At 46.3% G+C, this 23286-nt stretch overlaps 1 protein-coding gene across 4 annotated transcripts in view; it reads left to right on the plus strand.

Annotated features, from left to right (window-relative positions):
- The window catches only part of TBX4 (T-box transcription factor 4), a 57223-nt gene that overhangs the window by 25121 nt on the left and 8816 nt on the right, over nucleotides 1-23286 (plus strand). For all 4 annotated transcript variants that reach the window (XM_005511931.3, XM_065036772.1, XM_065036774.1 and 1 more), the window contains 3 exons: nucleotides 120-214; nucleotides 11820-11939; nucleotides 13642-13789. In XM_005511931.3, the coding sequence (XP_005511988.3) occupies nucleotides 120-214; nucleotides 11820-11939; nucleotides 13642-13789 (363 nt within the window). The remainder of the gene's footprint in view (nucleotides 1-119; nucleotides 215-11819; nucleotides 11940-13641; nucleotides 13790-23286) is intronic.

Here is a 23286-nt window from a genome sequence, read left to right on the forward strand (position 1 = left end):
GCCTCGGCTGCGGTGCTGGGCCTGGGTGCGCAGCCACCTGGCCCCGTGGCCCTTCCCAGCCCCTCTACTGGGTTTTCTCAGTCATTCCTTGCTGTTCTCATTATCTTTATTTTTTCCAGACAATAGAAAATATCAAAGTCTATCTCCATGAGAAGGAGCTATGGAAGAAATTTCATGAAGCTGGCACCGAAATGATAATAACCAAAGCAGGCAGGTTAGTGAAAACTCCCCGTGAATATGTATTGCTTGTGATTCGTATGAAATATTATATTTGTCAAGACTGGGTTTTGCAGGACTGCTACATTAAAAAAAAAAATACTGTGGTTGCAATTTCAGTAAGACCATTTTTTTTCTGGTGTAAACTGTGCATGTGTTTGTGGCAATGAGACTGTGGATGCAAGAAACAGTTGTGGAGTCATTTGCTGTATTTAGTCCCAATTCTCTTTGTTATTTTTTTTTTTTAATTAATATTAGCATGATTGTGGCTCTCCTTTTTTATTTTTATTTATTTTTGTTTTTCTCCCACAAAGGAAACCCCACTCCTCTCTTCTGTACAGTGCAGTAAGACTTGTGCTGGGATACTTTGCACCAAAGTTTCAGCAATATGAAGGCTTAGGTTATGCTTTGTATCTCAAAACTGAAAGAGAGACAGGTACCACTTTTATCTTGGTAGGTGCGGAGAAAAAATTCTGCCTTGTCTTGCAAACAATGATTTTTAGTAAATCTGAACCCCGTCAGTGTTTATACCCAGGCCTGGGCAGAGGAAGCCCAAGAGCTCGCAGAAGCTTTGCTTCCCCGGGAACTCGTCGCTGTGCCTTCTCAGGGCTCTGTTCCCACCCGGGCTGCTCAGGTGATGGCACAATTCATATCAGAAAATTAACCACCAGAATTAAATCTCAGACCATCACCAGCTCGGGAACCAGACGGTTCCCAACAAAACTACCCAGCTCCCGCTGTGGGCACTGAAATATCTGCCCTTGGTTTCTGCGGCAGCGGGCTTGTGTCGCTGCTGCTGGAGAGGAAATATTGCCAGACTCAGGTATTAAAATCCATTTAGTTCTAACACAGCTGTGTGGCTCTGCCTGCCCTGCAATTGCTGATTTTATTAATACATCGTCCTAGAGAGCCGTGGCGGGGAGACACTCAAATAATGGGGAGAAGGCAGGGAAAAAAATCCACAATCAGTACCTCTGCAGTCCTTTTTCCCTGTGGCCCCTGATCGTTGGTGCGGGGCAGCCCGGGGGGCTCGGGTGTGTGTTTGTGGATCTTTTTTCCACTCTTTGCTGCTCACACTGCGAGACCCAGACCACAACCCTCGGCTTTGGATTTGGGGACTGATGAGAGGTTTCCCTCTCCTTTCCCTGTCCCCAGCAGCTGGCCAGTGTAGGAAAGCTTTACTCTAATAACTAAGATATTCCCATTAGTCTGCCTGGAGAGGGGGTGTATGTCCCAGGGATCTTCAATTTGTTTGCTATTTAGCCTATTTATGAAGCGATTGTGCAGGTAACTCTGTCCTTATCACACTACATTTTGGTGTATAAAATCTTAGGGCTCGTTCTGTAGCATCTACTGATGTGAAGAGCCGCATTCATTTTGATAGGTCTGCTACCTAAGTCAGCTAAGACTAGGGGATCAAGACCTCAAATATTTCACCCTTAATTTATAGTATCTGAGTGTGTCTGTGCGGGACGTGTAATATCTTTACCAAATTCTAGACCCTAAGCATCCCAAATGTGCATGTTATCTCTTTGTAAGTCTTAACGTGGATTGTTTAAACAAATCCATATGTATAGGGCTCAGTCCCACATTCTTTGTCCGGTGGAGCTGGCAGTGCACACGTAGTCACCTTTCAGGAGCATGCGGATGGGACTGAGGGGATGGGGGGGATTGACTCCAGGATGTACTAAACTTTGTTTTTTAAGTTATCAAGCTAAGTTCTCCGTTTGTAAAAATGAATACAGCACCATCGAGCGAACAGTATTTTATTTATATATATGTATATACATATTTTTAGTGGCTGAAATGTTGATGAAACACAAGAGTTACTCCGTTTCTTTTCTCCATCTCCAACTGCAAATGGTTTCAAGATAAAGGGCAGTGTTTTTGTCCGTGTTAGCACTGATTCCAAAGTCTCCCCAGCCCTGGAGCCCGTTCGGCGGGACCGCAGCCGGGACCCGCTGTCCTGGGCCGGGCTCTCCAGCAGCCCCAAAAGCAAAAATGCACTAAATAATTAGCATGAGAACGGAAGAAAAGACAAATCGAACGATTTAAATCCTGCGATCGCTATAATCTCTTCGTTCACACCGAGTGCCAGGCTGAGCCACTCGCGTCCGTGCTGAGACCAGGGCAGCCAAAAATCCGGACTATGCCCTTCATTGTAATGCAAATAACGAAATTAATATTATTACTTCGTGCAGATTTTATTTTACCCACGCTATTTAAATAAAGAGTAGCAATAATAAACCTCCTCTTCACCCAAATAAAAATTGATGGTTAATGGGGATCTGTATGCACTTGCATTCAGCATTGGGGGTGGGGGGAAAGGGAAAACGGCTAATTGCGGGCACTAATTAGGACCCTAATCCCCCTCCCAGCAGGCACAGAGATGCCCCTGAATGCAGTTAGTTGAAATCACTTAAATGTTGGTCTGTCTGACCTCAAGGGGCACAAACGAAAAGAAATTGAAGCCCGGTTTTTAAATTTCAAACAACAACAACAACAAGTTACTTTAATGACAAGTTCACTCAATGGAGAGGAAATGTAAAGCTCAGCGGAAGCGTTAATTCCATGGCAATGGTGTAAAATAGCCTTTTTGTATAAACAAGGCAAATATTGATAACTTAGTTGGGGGGGAGAGGGGGAGTCATTTGTTTCATTCTTTGTAGAACTCCACAGAACGAGCCAACTATAAATTATCGAGAATTTAGGGCTGAGAATTACTTTGGGGGATTATTACTCCCTCTTAGGACTGATCTGTAGGAGACATTAGGAGAACACAGCAAACTCAGCATTGAAATAGAAATCGTGTTGTTGCCAAGAAAGCTTGATTTATAAAGTGGAAACATCTTTAAAATGCACTCACTATCTTTTTAATGTTCGACTGTTTCGTTGTGGGAGGGAAAAAAAAAGGTATTATTTTATATTAAAAGGATCATCAAAAGATAAAAAGTTTATGTTAGTAAAGTTCCCTGAACTTTGCATAAAACCACTTGCCTCCTTCAGACATAAAATCCTGCCCATCGCAGCGCCCATAGGATGGCACGCTGGGCCCCATAAATCAGAACTTTTGCTTGTTTCTCCTGTGTGAGGTTTGTTCTAATTACTGATTTCTACCTCAGCGGAGTTCATGTTGCTGCGTTTTAAAGGCTGAGTTCTGTATAGTGTAAAATTCGCTCCGTCTTTGCGGGTACCCGGGGCTGCCTAAACCGGACGGGGGGCGAGAAGGAAACCGGTCGCGCGTGATTTCTGTGAGCGCTGAGCATCGCCAGGGGCATTTTGTAGAGCGGCTTTTTCGGAGGGCAGTGTTTGCAGAGAAAACCCCGCTGCTCGGGAGGCTCCGGTCCGGATCGCTCCCCGGGCAGCCGCATCCCGCTGAGCCCCGGCGGCTCCGGCCGCTCCCGGTTCCCGGTCCCAGCGCAGCCGGGTCGCCTTCCCGGGCAGGGTGAACAAGCCCAGCGCCCACACCGAGCCGTGCACGCCTGTGTTTATAAATAAGGCTATAATCGTTCACAAATTCTCCCATTTACTTAAAGAAACACAAACAACAAAAGGCGTTTTCCAGGCGGGGAGGTGCTATTGAATCGAACTAATAAAAGCAATTTAGATGGTGATAAAGGGGACAGGGTGTACTGGAGATGCAGGTGTACGTCTGAATTCCTCCCGTAGCTCTGGATGTGCGGGTCGGGCTTTGCGCAGCCTGTCCTAGCAAGGCTCAAACCTTTCCCGCGGGGTTCAGGGGTTCCGTGCTCATGAAGTCGTGTGAGGGGTGGGTAAAGCAAAAGCAAACGAGAGAATTCATTGTAAATCTTGCTCCCCAACGTCATTTTTTTGCTCTAATGTGCTATTATTTAACAAAAAAATGATGTGTGTATATATATTTTTTACCTTGCAGCAAAGCATACTTTGCCTCCCACCATTCTTCATGAAATCTCATCTTCCAAACCTTATTTCTGCAGGAAGTTAATCTTTGCATACACAGTCTTCCTAGCTAAGGACTTCTTTCTTTCTATTAGTTTTTATTTAGCTCTAGCTTTTCCCCAGTTTTTCCAAGGTGCCAGTCTTTGCAGCGTTGCAGTTTCTCTGCAGATACTGCCAGAAACAAACCATCTGATGCAGCTCATGGCTAATCAGTAAAAAATACCAGGTCACAGGGTGTTTGGTCACATTTTCTTGAACAGTTACTGAACAGAAAATACTATGTAATTCCTCTGGGGTAGAACAACCACCCCAGTGATGCGAACAGGAGCCTTGGGATACTGAAACTGAGTTTTGGCTGGAACGCAGGATGTGCACAGGTACGAAGATAGCTTCAGTCTTTATGGTAGCAGGTTTTAAGAAGTATATGTAGGAAAATACTGTGCAGGAAAAAAACCCCACAACAATGAAGCAGCTTGCATATGTGGAAAAGATGCAAACCTCCTTTAGATGTTCAAGTTTCATTTTAAAAGTGGCTTATTTCAGTTTAAAAAAAAATCTGTTCCTAATCAACTTTAGTAAACCAAAATAAAACTAGTTTTTAGGACATCAAGGTCTGAAGAAGTATAAATGCTTTGGCTAAGCTGCTGCAGCTTTCCTCTGTGAATAATCTTTTAAAAGTTAAATTTTCCATGGCTCTGTGGGGCATATGGATGCCCAGTTCTCATTACAATTAAAGGGAAATATTTGTCCAGAATCTTTTGAGGCAGCTACAAGAATCTCTGCTAAAGGGTTTTGATCCAAAAGCAAACCTTAATATCTGAGATCAGCAATGGAATGTGAGCCATCAGTTTAAAACTTGGAAAATAAAGTAGATATTTAAGGAATGTTTGATCTGCTTAGTCCTAAATTCAGGGTCCTGGAATTACCCTGTTGGGGCAAACTCCTACTTTGGGAGCGAGGAGCAGGAGCAGACTCCAATGGCTCTTGGCTGTGCTGCTCAGGATGTCGACAGCTTTGGCAAGGAAGACAGAGCTCGTGCACACCGAGTAGGGCAGGGATGGGATTAGAGTTTTTAATACGCTTCTCTCTTCAAACAGCAATCCTTGCTTTTGGTTTGTTAAAGACACGGGATGCTCGTGGTTAAGGGTGTTCCCAAACTTTGACCGCTCATCCTTAAGCTGCAGCTGGCCAGGGTTGCAGGGAAAAGTTTGATCAAGCCCAGACCAGCTGGGAAAGATCTCCCACCATTGCTTGGGCTCTGAGTTGAAGGCTCCCAGGCACGGGGGCTGTGGATCATGTCCTGCTCTGCACCAATGAGCCGGTGCATGGCCTGGCACCGGGGGCAGTGCTGCTGGTGTCCCCAGAGGCTGATGGCACTCGCCTCTCCTGTCCTCCAGCTTGTTGGGACCTTTTCTGCTCAGCTTCACTGATGGCAAAATGAAAGCACAGCGGCAAGAAGCCTGCCTGTGTTTCAAGTTACCGTGGGGCAAAGAGAGGAAATGTCTGTAGACCATGAAAGCAGCCATCCAGCTCACCAAGTTCTCAAGTATGTGAGAAACAATGTTTTATTTAAAAATGAGATGCGCTAGCCAGAAGAAAAAAAGACAACCTCACCATTCCAAAATATAAAAATCCCTTAACTGTCTGACCTTCTCATCACTAGGTCATGGTCTTGCCACCAGATAAATCTCTCCTATCTGTCCATAGACTGAGAGTTCAATGTTGCTTGTGTTAGTGACAGTGAATTTGGGGCTGAAAAATGAACTACTGATGAGAACTCCTGTTGAACCTGTATTGTTTGTTATTCTGAGGCAAGGATCTGGCATGGGCTAATCCAGCACTTCAAAGTTAACTGCTCTTACTTTGTATACAGAGAGTCATAGTGGAGTGGCGTGGGTGATAAGAGAAATAAGGGACCGAGGGTTAGGATACACTGGGAAAATGGGACCCTGTTGAAAAACTCTTTGATCTCTTTAAAGTATTTTCTGAAAGCAAGAATCTATCAAAAAGGAAATGCCATTTAAAAGGCTAAAAGAAACAGCTGACATCTCCAAATTTGTTTTAATCTGCCCCAGATAATATTATTTTTAAAGATGCGTTAAGTCAGTGGAAGAAATACTTGTCAAAAAGAAGGGAAATTAGAAAAAAGAACAAGGGTCATCAGAATGGAAACATGGTTCTTGAAGCCTCTGCACACCATTCCTTTCCCTGCTAACAATGGAGATGAGGTGAAGGATCCTTAAGCAGCCATGGCCAATTCTCAAGAAGAATTTGGGGCCACATTAGTCGTTATCAGGGACGTAGGCACGTTGTCTGCTTTAGTGCCTTGAAACCATTGCCGGAGGCATCTCTGCATGCCCAAGAGCTTCTGAGGAGGTGCTCTTTCAGCCATTATACGGCTTGTTAGCCAAGATGTCGAGTGATTTCTTGTTTTATTTTCTGATACATTCACAACCCAATATGCTCTAAACATCTCCTTTTCTGATAGCACCACACAGGAGCTTCTGAAAATCCAGCTGTGTCTTGATTTGACCACCCCAAAATCAAGGATTGTAAAATTACTGTCTATTGTTGGAAATCTTTTGTTTTATCAAAACTCCTTTTGAAATCAGGACTTTAGCTGCTGAGCTGCTGAAGGGCTGTGGGACATTTTGACCCCTTGAAAGGACAGAAGTGGTCAGTGGTATCTGAACCACCTTCAACACCACAGGAATATGCGGTGAGCACTAGTCCACGCATTCGCGTGGGTTCAGAGAGTGCTGACAGCCTTTGATGAGGACATGGCTTGTGTTGCCCCAGTGGGATTTGCGTGTTTTCCTTCCATGCAGTTTTCTCTGTGGAAATACCAGGTGGGTTCCCTGTGACTTCCCTGCGTGCTAGTCAGAGAAACCCCTTCCCAGCTAACGCGTCAGGAGGAACATGAGAAAGTAACTGTGCATCTGAGCAAGGAAGGTCAGATCAAATCCTTGTGATTGGGAGGGTGTTGAGGACTGAGGGGTTTGCAGAGGCCACCTCATCACCCAGCAGTACCACGACATGAGCCAGTGTTCCCAGGACACACAGGTTCCAGCTGCAGCGTGACATGGGGTGTTGGTGCTCAGATGAGTGCTTTGATCAGCTCTGATGCTCTTGGCTTTTCTGGCTGCACTGGATTGCTGTCCCCTGCCCAAAAAATAACACTTTATTGGCTCTGGGAGCCTCGCAGTCTCTTGTCTCTCCAGGACCAACCAGGGCTGCTCACACGGGGATAAAAACACAAGTAAGATGCCCACGAAGTGGCCAAGCCTGGAGAGCCTGAAAGGCTGGGAACTGCTGCCCCAAATGAAAGCAAAGCTTTCCTCTTATCACTCGCTTCCAAATCCAACCAACCAATTACACATTAATTAAACTTTGTTTGAACATAATAGAAGCTTTGGCTCCATGTCAGTAACTGCTCCATGGTTAAGGGGATTTGATGGTAATAGAATAAATAAATAAACAAGAGATGCTTATTCTAACAGTTCATTTTAAAACAATTTGTGAATATCATGTAGAGATAAAATGTGCCTAGCATAAACTTAGCTAAGCAATGACTGCTTCATTATCAGAACAAATAATTCACTCGCACATCATCTTTGAAGCTTGGGAGGGCTACAGAATTGTGCTGCTTGTTTATTTTCCTGGCTTTTACTGTTTTTGCTACATTTCATCTGCACAGCACTGTGGAGAAGGGTTTAACTGGGGCTGTGGCAGTGCTGTGCCCCGGCCCGGTGACGCCAGCCCTGCTCCTGCCACCCTGGTCCCCAGCGCCGGGCTCAGCCCCTCTGCCCTCCCCATGGATCACCCTGCGCTTCAGACCCGGGGTGCCAGACTGTGCTATTTTAATGCCGTATCAGATGTCTCACTTGCACAGGAGTGAGGCACAAGGTCCTTTCTCCTGCGACTGCTTTTTGAGGGCAGCTTTCTCAGGTGAATGTAAAACCTTGTATATATTTTCCCTTCTGAAGGGCAGTGGGATGTGCTGCCGTTCCACAGCAGCATCGTGGCCGTGCTGCGTGGGGAGGTAGCTGGAAACGTGCAGAGCCACTAAACCCAGCTTTGAGGAGCATAGGAGACCAGCAGGATGGTGCTGAGGAGTCTGTATGGTCCCTTGGTCACTGGCTTGAACTGGAGGGAGCAGTGGGGTTTGAACGTGGCCAGAAGTGGGGTTTGCAGAATGGGCTGTCGGGGCTGATGCTTGGCTGCTTGTGCTGTGTCCCCTGCGCATCAGAGGGGAGATGTGGGGCTGCCCCATGTTGTTGCAGCTGTTGCACTGAGTGTGGCTTGAAAAAAAAGGAGCATAAAGGGGAAGAAATTGGTCTGGTCCTGGACTTCCCCACCCCAGGCTGTGGCTTTTGCATGTTCAGGGTGTTTGCTGCAGCCCCAGGACACTGTGTCTGACTGAGCTTTGGGTCTGAACAAAAGATGATGAGGCTGGGAATTGCTGCTTTTAATCTCCCGATTACTGGTGGCTTAAACTTCGCCTAATAGTTGGTTTATCCTGTGCTGCACATGTACCCAGTGCTTAACCTGGCTGAGCTTCCCCGGTTGCGCAGCCACAGCAGCTGCTGTGGGCACAGGAGCTGTCACTGGGAATCCAACACTGCCTGCTCAGACGTGCTCTCCGGGAAGCCCCAAATTCCCCATCTTTTTAACCAGTTTCCCACAGCAAATCTCCCACTCGGTTTGGAGCTGTGCACGGTGGCGGGACGGAGGGTGGGTAAAACACGGGTCTGCCCGGATCTTGCTTCAGACCTCCCACCAGAGCCAGGCTGAGCTTTCCCAGAGCTTGACAAGACGTTGGCAAGTTTTTAATTGCAGCGCTGGGTTATTTTTCTGCCGCTGCTGGTCCCCGAGCAATAGATGATGAAGCAAACTATTGTCAGGGAAAGCTGGCCGAAGCGAAGCATCCTCTGCGGAGCCGCCCATCCGCCCCAGCGCTCCCGCCTGCAGAGATTTGGCAGAGTTATGCAAAGCTACTACTGAGCGGAGGGCCCGTGGCTGTGAGGAGGTTCATTGACCTGTAGTAAATTTGGGGAAGCAGGCAGGTTTTTGGCCCCTTCCCAGGGCTGCCGGGGAGCTGTATAGACCCACTGTAGGCAGAGCCCCACTCCCGGGCAGGGCTGGTGCAGCCCCGCGCCTCCGCCCTGGTTTTCTGCTCCCCTCTTTCAAACGGGACATTTAATAAGGGCCAGGACATGATATTAGGTGCTTGCTTTCCTTTTTTTTTTTTTTTTAATTGAAAGTCTATGACTGCATTTTCTTGGACCCAGCTTTTCCATTTGTCATGCCTTCCCACCAGAAACGCGCAACCCGCGTTTGTATCGTGTTGCAAAGAGATATTTACTAAACGAGCATCTGCCAAGGGGTTTGGAAATATGTTTTCATTAAGAAAATTAAACTGACAAGTCCCTGGACAGCACATTAGTTGCATATTCTCTTTTTTTTTTTTTTTAAAGACCAAAATGTGGCAGCTAATAATAATGATGAAATGTCTCTGCGCAGCCAAATTACTAAAATCTACCCCATGTATTTCTGGAAAAGAATGTGGAGAGTTGGCAAACTGGGTTGTAGCTGGGTCTGCCGACCGCGGAGCACAACGCTACCACTGCGAGATACCGAGCGGTTTGCAAGTTAAGCAACACCTTCAATCAGATGCGAGCCCCCATTTGTTATCCTTAAAGAATTTCAACTGTATATGTTATGGTAGTACTTTGGCTCTTTGTATTTATTTTAGAGGGCTATACTAAAGAACATTATAAACTCAGGCATGTCCATGCTATATGAACTCCATATGCTGAAGCTTAATTTTAAACGCCATTAAAAGAGCACTTCACATTTACAATATATCAGTCGGGCTACTTTAGCAGCTTGGATGTGCTACAGTAAATGAAATGATTGAGGAAAAAATGAAATTCAGAAGCTAGATGTTATAAAAGTCCCTGATGCGGAACGTTCGCCTGGTACGGCACAGTAACTGTCAAACAGTATCCATCTCATTTCTGGTTTTTAATCAATTCCTCCTCTTTTTTTGTTTCATTTTTGAATGTAATTTTAAGGCCTAATTTAAAAAAAAAAAAGTCTTGGCATTCAGATTGGATTCCTTATGCAATTTTTTTCAATGTGTGAATTGGGCTGTGTATTCACAATTTGAAATGTCCTACTGTATTTATCCAGGTGCTTACCTGTAGGAGGACAAGGTTAAGAGGAGTGCAGAGTTTATGAATGAAAATCAAATACGGACATTGGTAAACCACCCCTTTTTAGTCCCGGCTAATTACATGGTAAACATCTGGAATTTATGCAGGGCGGTTAAAAGAGTCAATTGAAATGATTTCGAACAGGGCCCATTTTGTTGCCTTCTCCCCACGCAGCGACAAAATGGTGCTGCAGATCTGGGCTAACGCAGCCGGACGCGGCGGCAACGCATGGGGAGAGGAGGGCTACAGTGGGGGAGCGAGGTGGCCTCGATGTCTCATAGAGAAACAACGTTAGAATTTGGGCCTCTATTAATTAGCGTAATTAGAATGGCTCCAGGATGTAGCAATTCTCATCCTCCGTCCCCTTACGCTGGTGGAAAGGAGAATTTTCTGCTCTGGCTGGTTGCTTGAAGGCTGTGGTGAGCTCGTTTGCTCAACTGACTTATTATTTTTACTGCATTGAGGAGGAGGTTGGGAAGATGGAGCCAAGAAAATAGTTGCTCAAAGGACGTGAAGTGCCTGATCCTGCAAATCCCAGCTCCAGGGCTCGGGAAGCCCATGGCAGTGCCGTACCCACCAGGGCCACCTCCCTTGGATTGCGAGACCAGGCAGTGATGGTATATACTAGTTCCATGGCCATAGCTTTACTAAAAATATTCTTCGATATTTCCAAGATTCTTTAGTTATGTAGAGACATAAAAATATTCTTTCATGATAAATGGGTTTATGTGACATTCCCTGTTTGGTGTTGGGTACTAAAGTCAATGGTGAATCAGTGGGATGGGCATATTTTCAGCGCAGAGCTCTGCAGTGCTCCTGGCTCAAACAAGTTCAACTTCAAGGGTGTGCTGTGAATTTGGGAAGTTCAGGAAGGCCAGAGGAGCAGTGGCCATCCACACCATAGCAGGATTTAACTCCTAGTCTGCCCCACGGGCTTTACTAACCCTTAGTTTTCAGTCTGTTGAAGGGAATGCAGGTTGATGACATGGTGGGACGTGGTGTTGTGGACATTTGGAACGTGTGAAAGGGGGAACTGTGTGTACTTAGTTTCTTCTGGAGTGTAGTGAGATCTCATGACTTTTCATGCATGCTCATGGCAACAAGAAACGTACATTTTTGAGCCTGTCATAAGCCTCCTGGAGCAGTGAGGGTTCCCTGTCTGAGCCTTCCGTAAGGAGGGATCTATTGACCCCCAATATCTTTCTCCACACCCAGCTTTTCCTGGCACTGGCCCATAAGCCCGCTCTCTATACCCTCAGCCATATTTGTGCTCCATCTTTACACTAGCCTTGTGCAGCCCATGCTCTGGAAAGGGTGCATTTAATTCAGGTGACGTATAAATTTATCCTAGCGTGAATTCAGCATATGGTAGATCTGCCTTTTGGGGCGCTGCTCCAAGTTTCCATCAGCTCCAGCACTTCCCCAGGTCTCTCACTAACATGTTAACCCTTTGCTTTTCCTAAGGAGGATGTTTCCTAGTTACAAGGTTAAAGTGACCGGAATGAACCCCAAGACAAAGTACATCTTGTTGATTGATATCGTCCCGGCTGATGACCACCGGTATAAATTCTGTGACAATAAATGGTAAGAGAACATTTCTGTTCGCCTTTTTATTTATTTATTTTTTAAAATCCATAAGAGAATTGCAATTGGATCGACTGTTTGCTGTGCAAACTCAGAAACCAATGTACATATCTTCCCATGGAAGGGATGCCAACATCCCAGAGCTCTCTTTCATGGAGCAGAGATAGGTACAAGAGCCAATGGCTGGAAGTTAAAACCAGACAAATAGAAACTAAAACATTCTTAACAGGCTGGGTGATTAAGTGCTGGATCAAACTGCTAACGGAGGTGCTGGACTGTTCATTTCCAAAGCACACAAGGCTGGATGTCCTCTCGGAGGAGATGCCTAGTTTGTCTGGCCATGTGTGGATGTAGGAGGGTAAAGCCACAGTCTGTGTTATACTAGAGGCTGGACCAGATGATCTAATTATCCATTTTGGCTGTAAAAATTAGGTATCTATGTGAGTCAAGAAAAGCTTTAAATTCTTTTCCTCTATAGTAATATTTTGCTTTTAGGAGATGAGCTATCAAGCAAAACGTGGGGTGGTTTGTTCAAAGCCCTGCTTCTGCCACGCTGGTCCTGCAGACAAAGGGAGCAGTGATGCCCCCATCACAGTCCAGTGCCAGATCCAACTCAGAGGGTTTTTTCTTGTATTCTTCCTCCAGAGTTCTCTTCTCTTATTCCTCCCTGTGCCTTTGACAGTAAAGTTAGTTACCCGAGAGACAGCTACGATTTTTGCTTTCTGACAAAGGAAGCATCTTGTTTTCTCTTCTGGTTTTTACCCCAAATATGCCCAGCAGCCTCTCACACCACAACCATTCCCTGTGCTTTTCCCAAACCCTTCCACCAACTGCTGCCCGGTGAAAAGACAAGCAATGGAAAACTTCACAGTCATCTTAATGGGAATGAGCCTGGTGACATCCTATAAAACTGTAATAATTTACTTGCACATTAGGGCCACTCTAGTTTTAAAAAAACCCTTTTCTACTCGCTTTTGTCCTGGGGTGCCGCTGGGTGAGAGTGAACTGAGGGCTCCACAGCACGGCGGCCACTTTGTGTTTTAACCATTAAGCCCGAGATGATGAACAGTTGTTAAGTCTGTTTAATTTAGCTTTTGCCAGCCCTAGAGCTGTTTCCTCTTTTCATTTTATTGCTGCTGGAAAGTCTCTGTTGTTTTTGATATTATTGCTTTTATTTATTTTTTTCTAAGAGGGGAACAATGCTCAGTAATAGGGGAGTTGCAATTAAGCGGGTCCATGAGGGCTGGTGTTGGGGGGGCAGCACCGTGTGCCGACACAATGTTCTGGGGGGGGCAGCAGCCCCTTGTTCCCAAGCTGCTGCTGGCCAGGGCCACCAGAGCCCCACGTAGCTGCAGAGGGGACACCCACATCTGTGTCCGCTCCTGTGCCAGGTACCTTCTCCTGGGGAACTGTATGAGACCATCGCCCCTTGCAAAATGGCTTTTGAAGCCTTCATGCAAAAACCCAGAGGAGATTTCCACCTTGATCGATGCCAACACAATTGTGTGTAGAGTTCTCCAAGGAGCAGAGCTGGGGTCACTCTGCTGGCCTGCGATGCTGAAACCAGGAGCCCCAAAACCTCACGAGCCTCTCTAGACCTGGCAGAAGGGTTGTTGGGTTGAGTTCATGGACAAATCACTGTCCTACGTCCGGGCTGATGATGGCTGCTGAGTGACAGGGTCTGTAACTGCTGTGTTTGCAGGATGGTAGCTGGGAAGGCAGAGCCGGCCATGCCAGGGCGGCTGTACGTGCACCCCGACTCACCGGCCACCGGAGCGCACTGGATGCGGCAGCTGGTGTCCTTTCAGAAGCTGAAGCTCACCAACAACCACCTGGATCCCTTTGGACACGTAAGAGAGACGTTCTGCAAGGGTTTCGGTCAGAGGCGGGCCCGCGATGCTGCATTTGTGTCTGGACCGGGATGCTGTTTGGGATGTTGCAGTTAATTTAATGACGAGGAGCAACATTTATTTTGTGTGGCCAGTGCAGCCGGGTGGGGAGTGTTGGATGCTGAGGGAGGGGGGGCTGTAGCTGCTGTCTGCGTGCTTCCCTGCTCTTGGAAACGCAGCCTCCTACTTGCTCAGTCATCGCTTGTTGGATGCCACCAACCTTTTATTTTCTGCCCTGGAACTTCCCAGGCAGTGCAGTGGGATTTTCAGCCTGGCTGTTGCCGCGCACAGCACATAGAGCTCGCAGAAACAGGTTGCATAAACTCACTGTTTTCCAGGCTGGCTTTGGCAGCCCTGTAAAAGATGAAATATTTTATCTGGAAAATCTTAATTCATGTGTATTGCAAGTGCAGAAAGTGGGCAGTGCACAGTTATCTACCATAGTGCGTTTAATAACTTAGGACAAGGGCCCTCCCAGCCTGCCAGGCAAACGAGGGCTTAGATAATGGATATAAAAATACTGTCCAAGCTGAAAGTCACGTTCAAATATATAAACCTCGCTGGCTGGAGGAAGGGAAGATAGAGGTTAAAATCCTTTAAGGTTTAGTGCCATCGACTCCTCCTAGAAACACAGGTAAGAGAATCTACTTTGTATGTCAAATGCGGTTTTTAACCCACCCGTCTTTTAAGCAGCAGCAGTTTGGGGAGTGAGCGAAGCTGTGAAAAGGTCCTGAAGAAGGGTGTAGTGTGAGAGGGGGTGTATCTGTCTTGGTCAAAATGATCATGCATCAAACCTCCAAAGAGCAGGTTTCCCCTTGGAATCCATGGTCCTGATGCCACCTAAAGCCGTACAGAATGTGCGATTCTGACACAGCCAAATCAGGTGGAGCTTCATGGGGTTGACTCTAGAGGCAGCTTAAAACACGGCTAAAAATCCAGAATTTTTGCTGCTTTCAGAATTTTCTGCAAATTTCGAACTTTAAAAAGCAAGCGCGCAGTGCGGTGGCAGAGCTGGGCTCTGGCAACGTGACACGGTGATAACCCAGCCCTGCGCAAAGCCTTCGGCAGAACTGACCCTCGTCCCCAGCCTACTGACCCCAGAGGAACACGTGTGAACTTCAAAGGCTAATCAGGACCATTTAATGCTGATGTTATTAATCACAGGCGATCTTGCCCCTTCACTCTGCTTTAAGGGGGAAAACACCACGGAAATGAAAGCAAAACTGTGTTAGGGGTTGCACAGTAAAAAATACATAAAGCCCACAAATGCCGATGTTTTGGTGTCAGCAGCTGGACAGACCTGCTTGCTTTTTTTTACTCCTGTGTTTTTCTCTTGGTTAACTGTGTAGCTTAATATATGACTGTTTATGTTGTAAAATGTAAACCGTAAAACATACAGGATGTTCGATGTGGCTGTAAAACAAACAGGATGTGCAGTGTTGGTTTTGCAACTTTAAATGTTTGCTTTTCCTGACTTTGTCGTTTTTTAACTGCGATTTTAACGCTGCATTTTAATGGGGAAGATTTTTTTCCCCCCTCCTTTTAACAAACAGCAAGTTTGTTCTCCCACAAAGCTTCCCTAGTGACACAGAGGGGGCTCTGGTTTGTGTTTTGGGGCGATACCTGCAACATGATGCTCTGGATGAGCTGGGCTCAGCCCCCTGTGCCATGTGAGCCATCCTGTCCCATGCACAGCCCAGCACGTTCTGTCCCATGCCGCTGGGAAAAAATGCCTGAAATAACCCGTTTTAAGTGCCCAGGTCGCTGTGCAGTTCAGACACTGACAACCTGGTTAAATGGGATTCCTCAGACAGTTCCTCGTTAGGCTTCTAAATTAATTACCTGCTTTAGAGAAGCAGTACTGCACAAGGAGGAGAGTTGGTCTCTGCTCCAGGTGAGCATGGATTTGAGCTGTCACAGGGGTGGCTGGTGTCCCTGGGACAGGCAGCGCCTGCGCGCAGGCAGCACAGCGAAGGCAGTACATAATAATAATAGCAGCTTCTCATTTCTAGGAATTCGTTCCCAGCAATTGCAAACGCTCTCCTAAAGCTCCCTAAGAAAAACAAGTCAGAAAACCCACAGGGTTTGTTTGCTTTCTCATGCTCCAGCGAAGCCTGCCTGCCGTTTCCTTTTGTCTTTGATTTCCTCCAAACCTCAAAACCACACGGAGTGGTGATTTCTGCAGGCTGCCACTGGTGCTTTTTTTGGTGCATGGGCAGCTGCCCAGGCAGATCCGCACCAGCTCACCCTCCCTGGCACCCTCCACAACACCCAAGGGTGTCACAGTGCTGGGCTCCCTACCTGGGTCCCACCGTCTCAGGGTGCATCTCCTGCTGATATCCCAAAACCCTGCAGAGCCCGGCTGTGCCCGCATCCCTTTGCTGCATGTGAGCAATCCCCTCCAGCCCCTGCCGTGCTCTGGTGCAGACAGAAATCACTTGCTGCTCAGGGGCAGGAGGGGCGAGGAGGCGGGGGAGAGGCACATGGCAAAATATCTTTGCGCTAAATGTTCCTTTTCCGGATTAACCGTTTTTTTGGTAGATGCTTATTTAGAGGAAAAAATGAAAGGGGCTCTTCCAGCTCCCCTGGTTATTCATCTACTCGTTACCGCTGGGCATGGATGGTGTTATGGGGGTCTCACAAGAAGGATTTTAGTAATACTAACAGTGGATTTTATGGGGTCGCAGTTGCAGACGCAGCTGGATCACGACAGGCTGCTGGGGTCCGTCCCTGTGCGCAGCCCCTTTGCGTGGCGTGGGTGCAGGTTTGAAGGGCAAAGGCATCACGGCGTGGGGCACAGCTCCTCTGAGCCTGGCTCCTGGGCACATGGGTTCTCACCCGAAAAACAGGCAGAAATTTTGCATTTGTTGATAAATGAATCCGTGCCCTGACTCTGTGCACTGTAATAGCTGCTGAACGTCAGCAGCCCCACAGAGTTCATAAAGAGAAGTGTAGGTACATTTGAGGCTTAAAATAAGTAAGTTAAACAGCTTAATTAATAAGCCACGGAGCTGAAGCCCTTGCTACAATCCCCAGAATTAGATGGAAGATTATTGACTCTGTTGATGGGAGGGGATGCCTCGCAGGCGGCGCTGGAAAGCCTCGCGTTCTGACACCCAGCCCAGAAACCTCCTCAGCCTCCAAAACCTCACTCCTACTTCTTCCACTGGCCAGTTATCCATTGTGGTAAATTATTAGTTACAGTCGGAGGCATGGGAGGCATTTTTCAACGCAGACACATGCAGATTTTAAATAAGAAGAAGTTCAGAGCTCTGTAATCTGCCCGCAAACCCCTCTGGTTGAGCAGGTTTTGTGGCAGGTAAGCCTGTGCCCAGCTCACGCACCATGGTCTGAAAATGTGGGCTGTATATTTTCCTCTTGGGGCATTTTTTTGACCATGAAAGGGTTCTTTCACCCCAGGCTTAACAACTGAGAAATGCTCATGTTGAGAATGGATTAAGAAATCAGCAGCCGCTGTAATGTTTAATTCCAGTGAGGTCTGTCTGATCCTAAAGAAAGCATTGTAAGCCACCTATGCTTAGAGTAAAATCTTAATTTATGTATTTCCAAATCTTTACATGCAGAGATAATCAGCCTGATAGAGCCTCTGATTTATGTGGGACTGGTGAGTGACAGAGTTAGCGATTCTGGCAGAGCTGATGCTTTATTCTTTAATGCCACGTGAATGAGAGGCAGTTGCATATGTTCCATCTTCAGAGACAAAGATGCTCTCTTAAGTGCCAGCAAGCTGCACAAGGTTGGCACATTCCTTGCCCATTCCCAGTGCATTCTGCATGAGAAGCACCCAGCTGTGTTTTCCAGGAGAAAAATGGGAATGTCTCCTTCATCATGAACCAGGTTATGTCATTGCAAGTGCTAACAGATCAGTCAGCTAATACCAGCCATAGATGATGCACAAAAATAACCTCTCTGTTGGAAAGGGTAACATAATACCCAGATATCTTTCAGAAGGTTAGCTCAGGGCACATGGGGAAATATTGAGCGAGTCCTGACAAGTATCTCTGTAGTGATAAATGCTCATGGATGGAATTCCACTTTCTTCAGAGGTTTAAGGTATGTAAACAGCAGGGTGGAGGGCGCTCGTGAGATGGTCCTTATGGCCAGGAGCTGCGGGTGACGGATGCTCCGGGCGGGTGTGAAGGGGCACGGGGGGGTTTACTAAGGGGCTTTGCTTTGGACCCGCAGTGAGGTGGTTCTCCTGTGCAACTCATTTCAGTTCATCAGGCTTTTTTGTTATTTTGCTGTTTGGACTTGCCTTTGTCTCCTGGCTCAAGGTCTTTAAGCTGCTGAGACTGGCAGATCTTTGAAGCAAGAGTCATCTATTTATTTCCCGCTTGCAGCACTGGGTATGGGGTTTTCGGTATCTAGAGGAGTTAATGATGAGCTGGATGGCAGCCCCTCTCACCAGGTGCAATATATCTAGAAGAAACCCATATTTTACTCTCTCAGGCCGCCTCTTCCCTTGATTTTAGGCAGGTTGTGAACACACAGAGCCAGGTTAGGCTGGTGTTTGTGTGGAGTAACACCAGGGAACAACAGAGGGGCCAGCACATTGCATCAGGGGGTTCTGCTTTTGTTGTTGTTGCTGTTGTTAAATGTCTCCACTGAAATGAAACCTCTGCCAGAGGAATCAGCTTTTCTCATGGGCTTCTGCAGCCAGGCCAGCTTGGAAAGGGCGAGAGCATCGCATCGGTATTTCTGGCAGGCTTCAGCTGGGACCAGATCAATTGGAAATTGTTTTCTTTTCTACAGAATATAGAAAGATATTTTGGGGGGTTGGGTTGGGAAGACAAGTGATAAATTAGGATTAGAAGTGGAGGTTGTGACAAACAACAGCACAGATTTAGATTAATGCCCCCCAACACAATATTGCTGAGCTTGGTTATGTTACATACCCTGTATCTACCTCACTCCTTGGCTGCTGATGGTGCCTTTTAATTGCCAGAATTGACTTTATCTGCTTTTAAAGTGTGATGTTATTTTAGTTTCTGAGATGTAACCTACTGAGATTTAAACCTACAGGATATTATAGATGATCTGTCACTTGTGATGACATTTGAAGTGATATCCCTGGTTTCCTTCACCCAAACCTGCGATTTGCTGGTTTTACTCTTTAATGCCGATGAGTTTGTTATTTCTCTTCAGATTTATTATTTGCATACTTGGTTTTATTTGATTATCACTGAAAGACCACTAGTCGTGGTGTTTCCCTCTCATTTTGCTATTAATTCGACTTTAGCATTTTTCTGTCTTCGCTCGTCAGGGGCACTCAGGCACTTTAATTAGGTTAATGTCCTAGTGATCTCATGAAACCTTACATTTTATTTAGATTTTTTTATTATTTGTTTGCTTTATGACTTGCGGCCAAGCCGTTTCCTCGCCGGGTGCTGGGTTGAGGTTTATGTGCCGCCTGCGGCCGAAGGGACGGGGCTGCAGCAGATCCAGGCAACATCCTGGCTGGGGGACGAGACGCGGTTGTACCACCCGTGTCCCCACTAGAGCAGTGCTGCAGCGGCTCTGGAGCGAGAGAGCAGGTTCACATCCTTATTCTCAGCTATAGATTTCTTATATGTATATATAATAAGATTTCTTTATATAGAGCAATATATGGTTTCTTTTATATATATATATATATATATATATATGAAATATACAAGAACTTCATGCATATTTGTGTATATATACGTCTCCCATTACTAAACTCTTTTTTCTCAGTCCATTTAAGACCCTTTGTCCAGTCCTAAATTTGAAGGCAATATTTTGGGGGGCGTCACTAAGTCTTCTGATGAAAGAATAGCCGCGAAAAGGTTATTTTCTTTCTTTTTATTGTTGTTTTTTAACCATTCATTTTAAGCAATGTCTTACAGCCAATCTGCAAAATAGTGGTGCCCAAAATAATCATAAAGCCATATGTGAAGTTTTATATTGTCTGCTTTGTTCCTACAAAAGAAAAAGGAGCGGGGCTTGTGCCGCTGGGGTCAGCATGTGTTTCGCAGGGGTGGATAGATCAGGGATGGATAGATCTGCATGTGCAATTTAACTAGTTGGGTAAGGAGCGACCAGTGGAGCTCTTGGTTGAAAAGAAGATTTCCTTCTCTTGTGTTCAGTCTTTTTGTTGTTACATTGCTGGTTTATATGAGTCAAATACAGCAGCTTTTAGCAAAGTTCAGCTAGAATCAGAGCCTGAAATCGTCTTCCAGTCTTGGGAGGGCAGCTGGCCTGGAGAAGGGTGCTGAGGAGGTCACAGCTTTCCAATGGCCTGTGGCACCCCCAGTGACAAGAGGCCAGGCAGCACCACGGGGGTGCGGGGGACACGGGTGGGTGTCCTGGGACCACAGCCCTGGGTTTGCCCTGTCCCAACCAGGCACAAACAAACGCTCATTGGATGTGGTGCTGAGTTCTCCTCCACACCAAGGCTGTAGCGCGAGGCCAGGAAACACTGCTGCGAATTTCAGCTGACATTAGATAAAAAAGGACCGAGGCAAAAAAAAAAAGCCCAGCTTTGGCCTTCTCGTAAGGAACAATTCGTCTGAGCTCATGTTGAATCTTTTCCCAGGATTTTCCATCCTTTCGGGTTTTTTTTTTCCCCATTGTGCAGGTTGCCAGGACAAAAGTGTGGGTTTGGGAGGCTCCTCGGGTGGGATCAGCCCCAGGGGGGCCAGACGTCCCCTCCGTGGGTCGGGTGCTGCAGAGCGACACCAATAGCTCCCTTGAGGTGATTGAAAATAACTTGGATGAGGTTTAGGTAACTTTAGAGCTAGCTTTTTAGCTGCTGTAGAGGTTGCCTGAATATAGTGTTTTATTTGGTTGAACTCGAGGGTGCTGAAGGTGTTTTTCCATCCTAAATGGGTTCTAGGATTTGAACTCTGTGCTGTGGGGTGATGTAGCTCTGCAGGCTCCCATCATGGGTCCCCAGCGCTGTCCCGTTCATCCCGGGCAGCCCAGCTGGGGCAATTCCTGTACTGATGCTGTGTGGCATCTCTGAAACATTTACATGTAAAGAAAAGTTAGGTTTGGGATGGCCTATACCATTAAATGCTCTAAATATTAATCGAGATGAGCAGCAGCAGTGGTTGCAATTCTGGAAGAGCCTCGATGATTAACATGCTCTTTTATCTGCATGGAGACAGAATTGGGGTTTTTCTTCTGGTCCTTCATGCCCCAGCTCAATGTTCTGGTGTGGGACAAGGGCCAGGCTCAGCTTAAAGGCTTTTTCACTTCAGAAAGAATAGAAGGAAGGAAGAAAGAAGCAGAAAATATATTAAAATGAGAGATTTTATATTAGTTATGCGATCCCCTGGGAGCAACCATAAAATTATGTGGCTTTTTCGTAGCCATTTACTATTCAATATAAAAAGGCTAGTTGCCATAGCAACCACTGCATCATATGACATTCGATACCTTGGAGAAACAGGGAGCACTCTTAAATCAACTCCCCAAATTTCATATGAAAGTAAATGCATTTTACTGGTGATTTCAAGGGGAGTTCGCTTTGCGACGAGCAACACGGTGCCATTACTCTTCTAAGCTTCTGGCCTCTGGGCCTGATCCTGCAAACTGGCAAACGTCTTCAAGGCCTGAAGCCGACGTTACTCAGCAGTGTGCGAGATTAGATGCTGAAGGCGTGTGTTTTCCTAAGTAAAATTAAATGGAAGGAGCAAATGACACCATTTTTTTTTTTTGGACATTTGTTGCTGACTGGGGAATGCCAAAAAAATAAAGAAGTTGAACTATATAAGGGTTTAAGTTCCAGCTGCCAACTATGTGATCAGCACAAAGTGGGGCACCGGGGGGGGGTGGGTAAATAAAGGAAAAGATGTTTGTGTTAGCTCGTGTTTGACTTTGGAGCTCGTCTCTCTCGCAATCTGGTCCGCACGTGCGATGTGGAGAAGTGACATCACCCCAGAGATCTGCTCCAGCTCCTCTCTGGCCAGCAATGAGGGGGTGACACTCGCGGGGGACACCCCCCCCTGCTTCCCGGTGACAACAGCGTTGGGTCACCAGAGCTGTGACAAGTGTCTCAAGTGCTTGAGGAGCTGCTTGGGTCCCCGCAGCCGCACGGGTGGTTTATTGCAGTGTTCTGGTGCCATCCGCGCTGATGCTCTTGGCAAAGGTTGCCGGTACCCAGACGGGTATATTTTTAGCAGCCATTTTCTTTCTTGAAGACGTGTATTTTCCAGAAAGAGAGAGTGGTGGTAGGAGGTGGCATCCTCATGGGGGCCTGTGTTGGGATGTTGAGCCAATATCCACTTCATAAATTTGGGGTTGTCCATCTCATTTGAGGATTCTGGTGGTGGTTTGGTTTTGGCGTTGGTTTTGGTGTTGGTTGTTTGGCTGAGTTTTTTTGTTTGTTTGGGTTTTTTTAATACAAAAATATATATATATTTACTAAGCACCTACATATACCCCCATCTCATGTAAGCTGAGCTGTTTCTTTCATAGACACAGACTTGATCCTGAGATGCAGAGAGGCTTTCAGTCACTAAACCAATGTCTTCCAGTGCTGCTTAAGAAACTCTTTTCCAGTCTCCCTCACTAATTTTGTGTCCTTGTCCTTTATCACCTTAACATTTCCCTCTACCCAATACATCTGAAACTGTTGTCAGCAGCAAGACGAGGCGAACACCGTTTCTTTTTTAGTAGTTTGCCTATTTCAAACTACCTACATTTTGTACTGGAAACAATTTAAAGCTGTTTGTGACAGTGTCTGACTCTGACTTAACCTCCTTGTGCCCATACAATGAAAAACACAAGTGCAGGTAAACCTAGAATTATTGTTTCAGCATCATCTTTGAGGCTGAGAGCCCCGACATCACCTTCTGCCCAGCACCGACCAGCAGCAGCCGTGCTCTGCCCCATCGGTTAAAATACTTCTCATTTTTGACACAATTCTCTAAGTTGATCTTTCCACTGATGTTCGTCATCAGGGTGGAATTTACATTTGTTTTGTGTATTTCTAGCCAGTGACCAATTTTCCACAGCAGCCTTGAAAACTATTTAGCCTGAATTGTTGGCATTTCAGTGTGCACAGGCAAACTGGTTTGCAGGTGAGAGCTCGGAGGCTTTTTGGAATGATTTGCAGAATATTTGAATGCACAAGGCTTACAGCAAACGTGAGTAAGAAGGATGCGTGTGCATGGTATGAGAATGGTGTGTTTTGATGGGGCTTTGCTTTGCTGGAAGCTGTTCCACATCCATGGACACGGACTCAGTGACATTAACCTGAGCACTCTGCGGTTCTCATGTCTATTAATCATGTTTTATGCTCAGTGTTTGGCTTTGATCTGGCATATCTCAACTGGGTCTCCTTTCCTCGTCCCTGCTCTCGAATAAATTTAGCACTTTCCAACAGGGACAAATAGTCACTTTGGTGCAAGGGACAGAAATGCTCAATGTTGTAAACGCACTGGGCTAAATTAAGCCATTTAGAGTTCTCT

The sequence above is a fragment of the Columba livia genome, chromosome 20, assembly GCF_036013475.1.
Source record: "Columba livia isolate bColLiv1 breed racing homer chromosome 20, bColLiv1.pat.W.v2, whole genome shotgun sequence".
In the NCBI taxonomy this organism is placed as follows: domain Eukaryota; kingdom Metazoa; phylum Chordata; class Aves; order Columbiformes; family Columbidae; genus Columba; species Columba livia.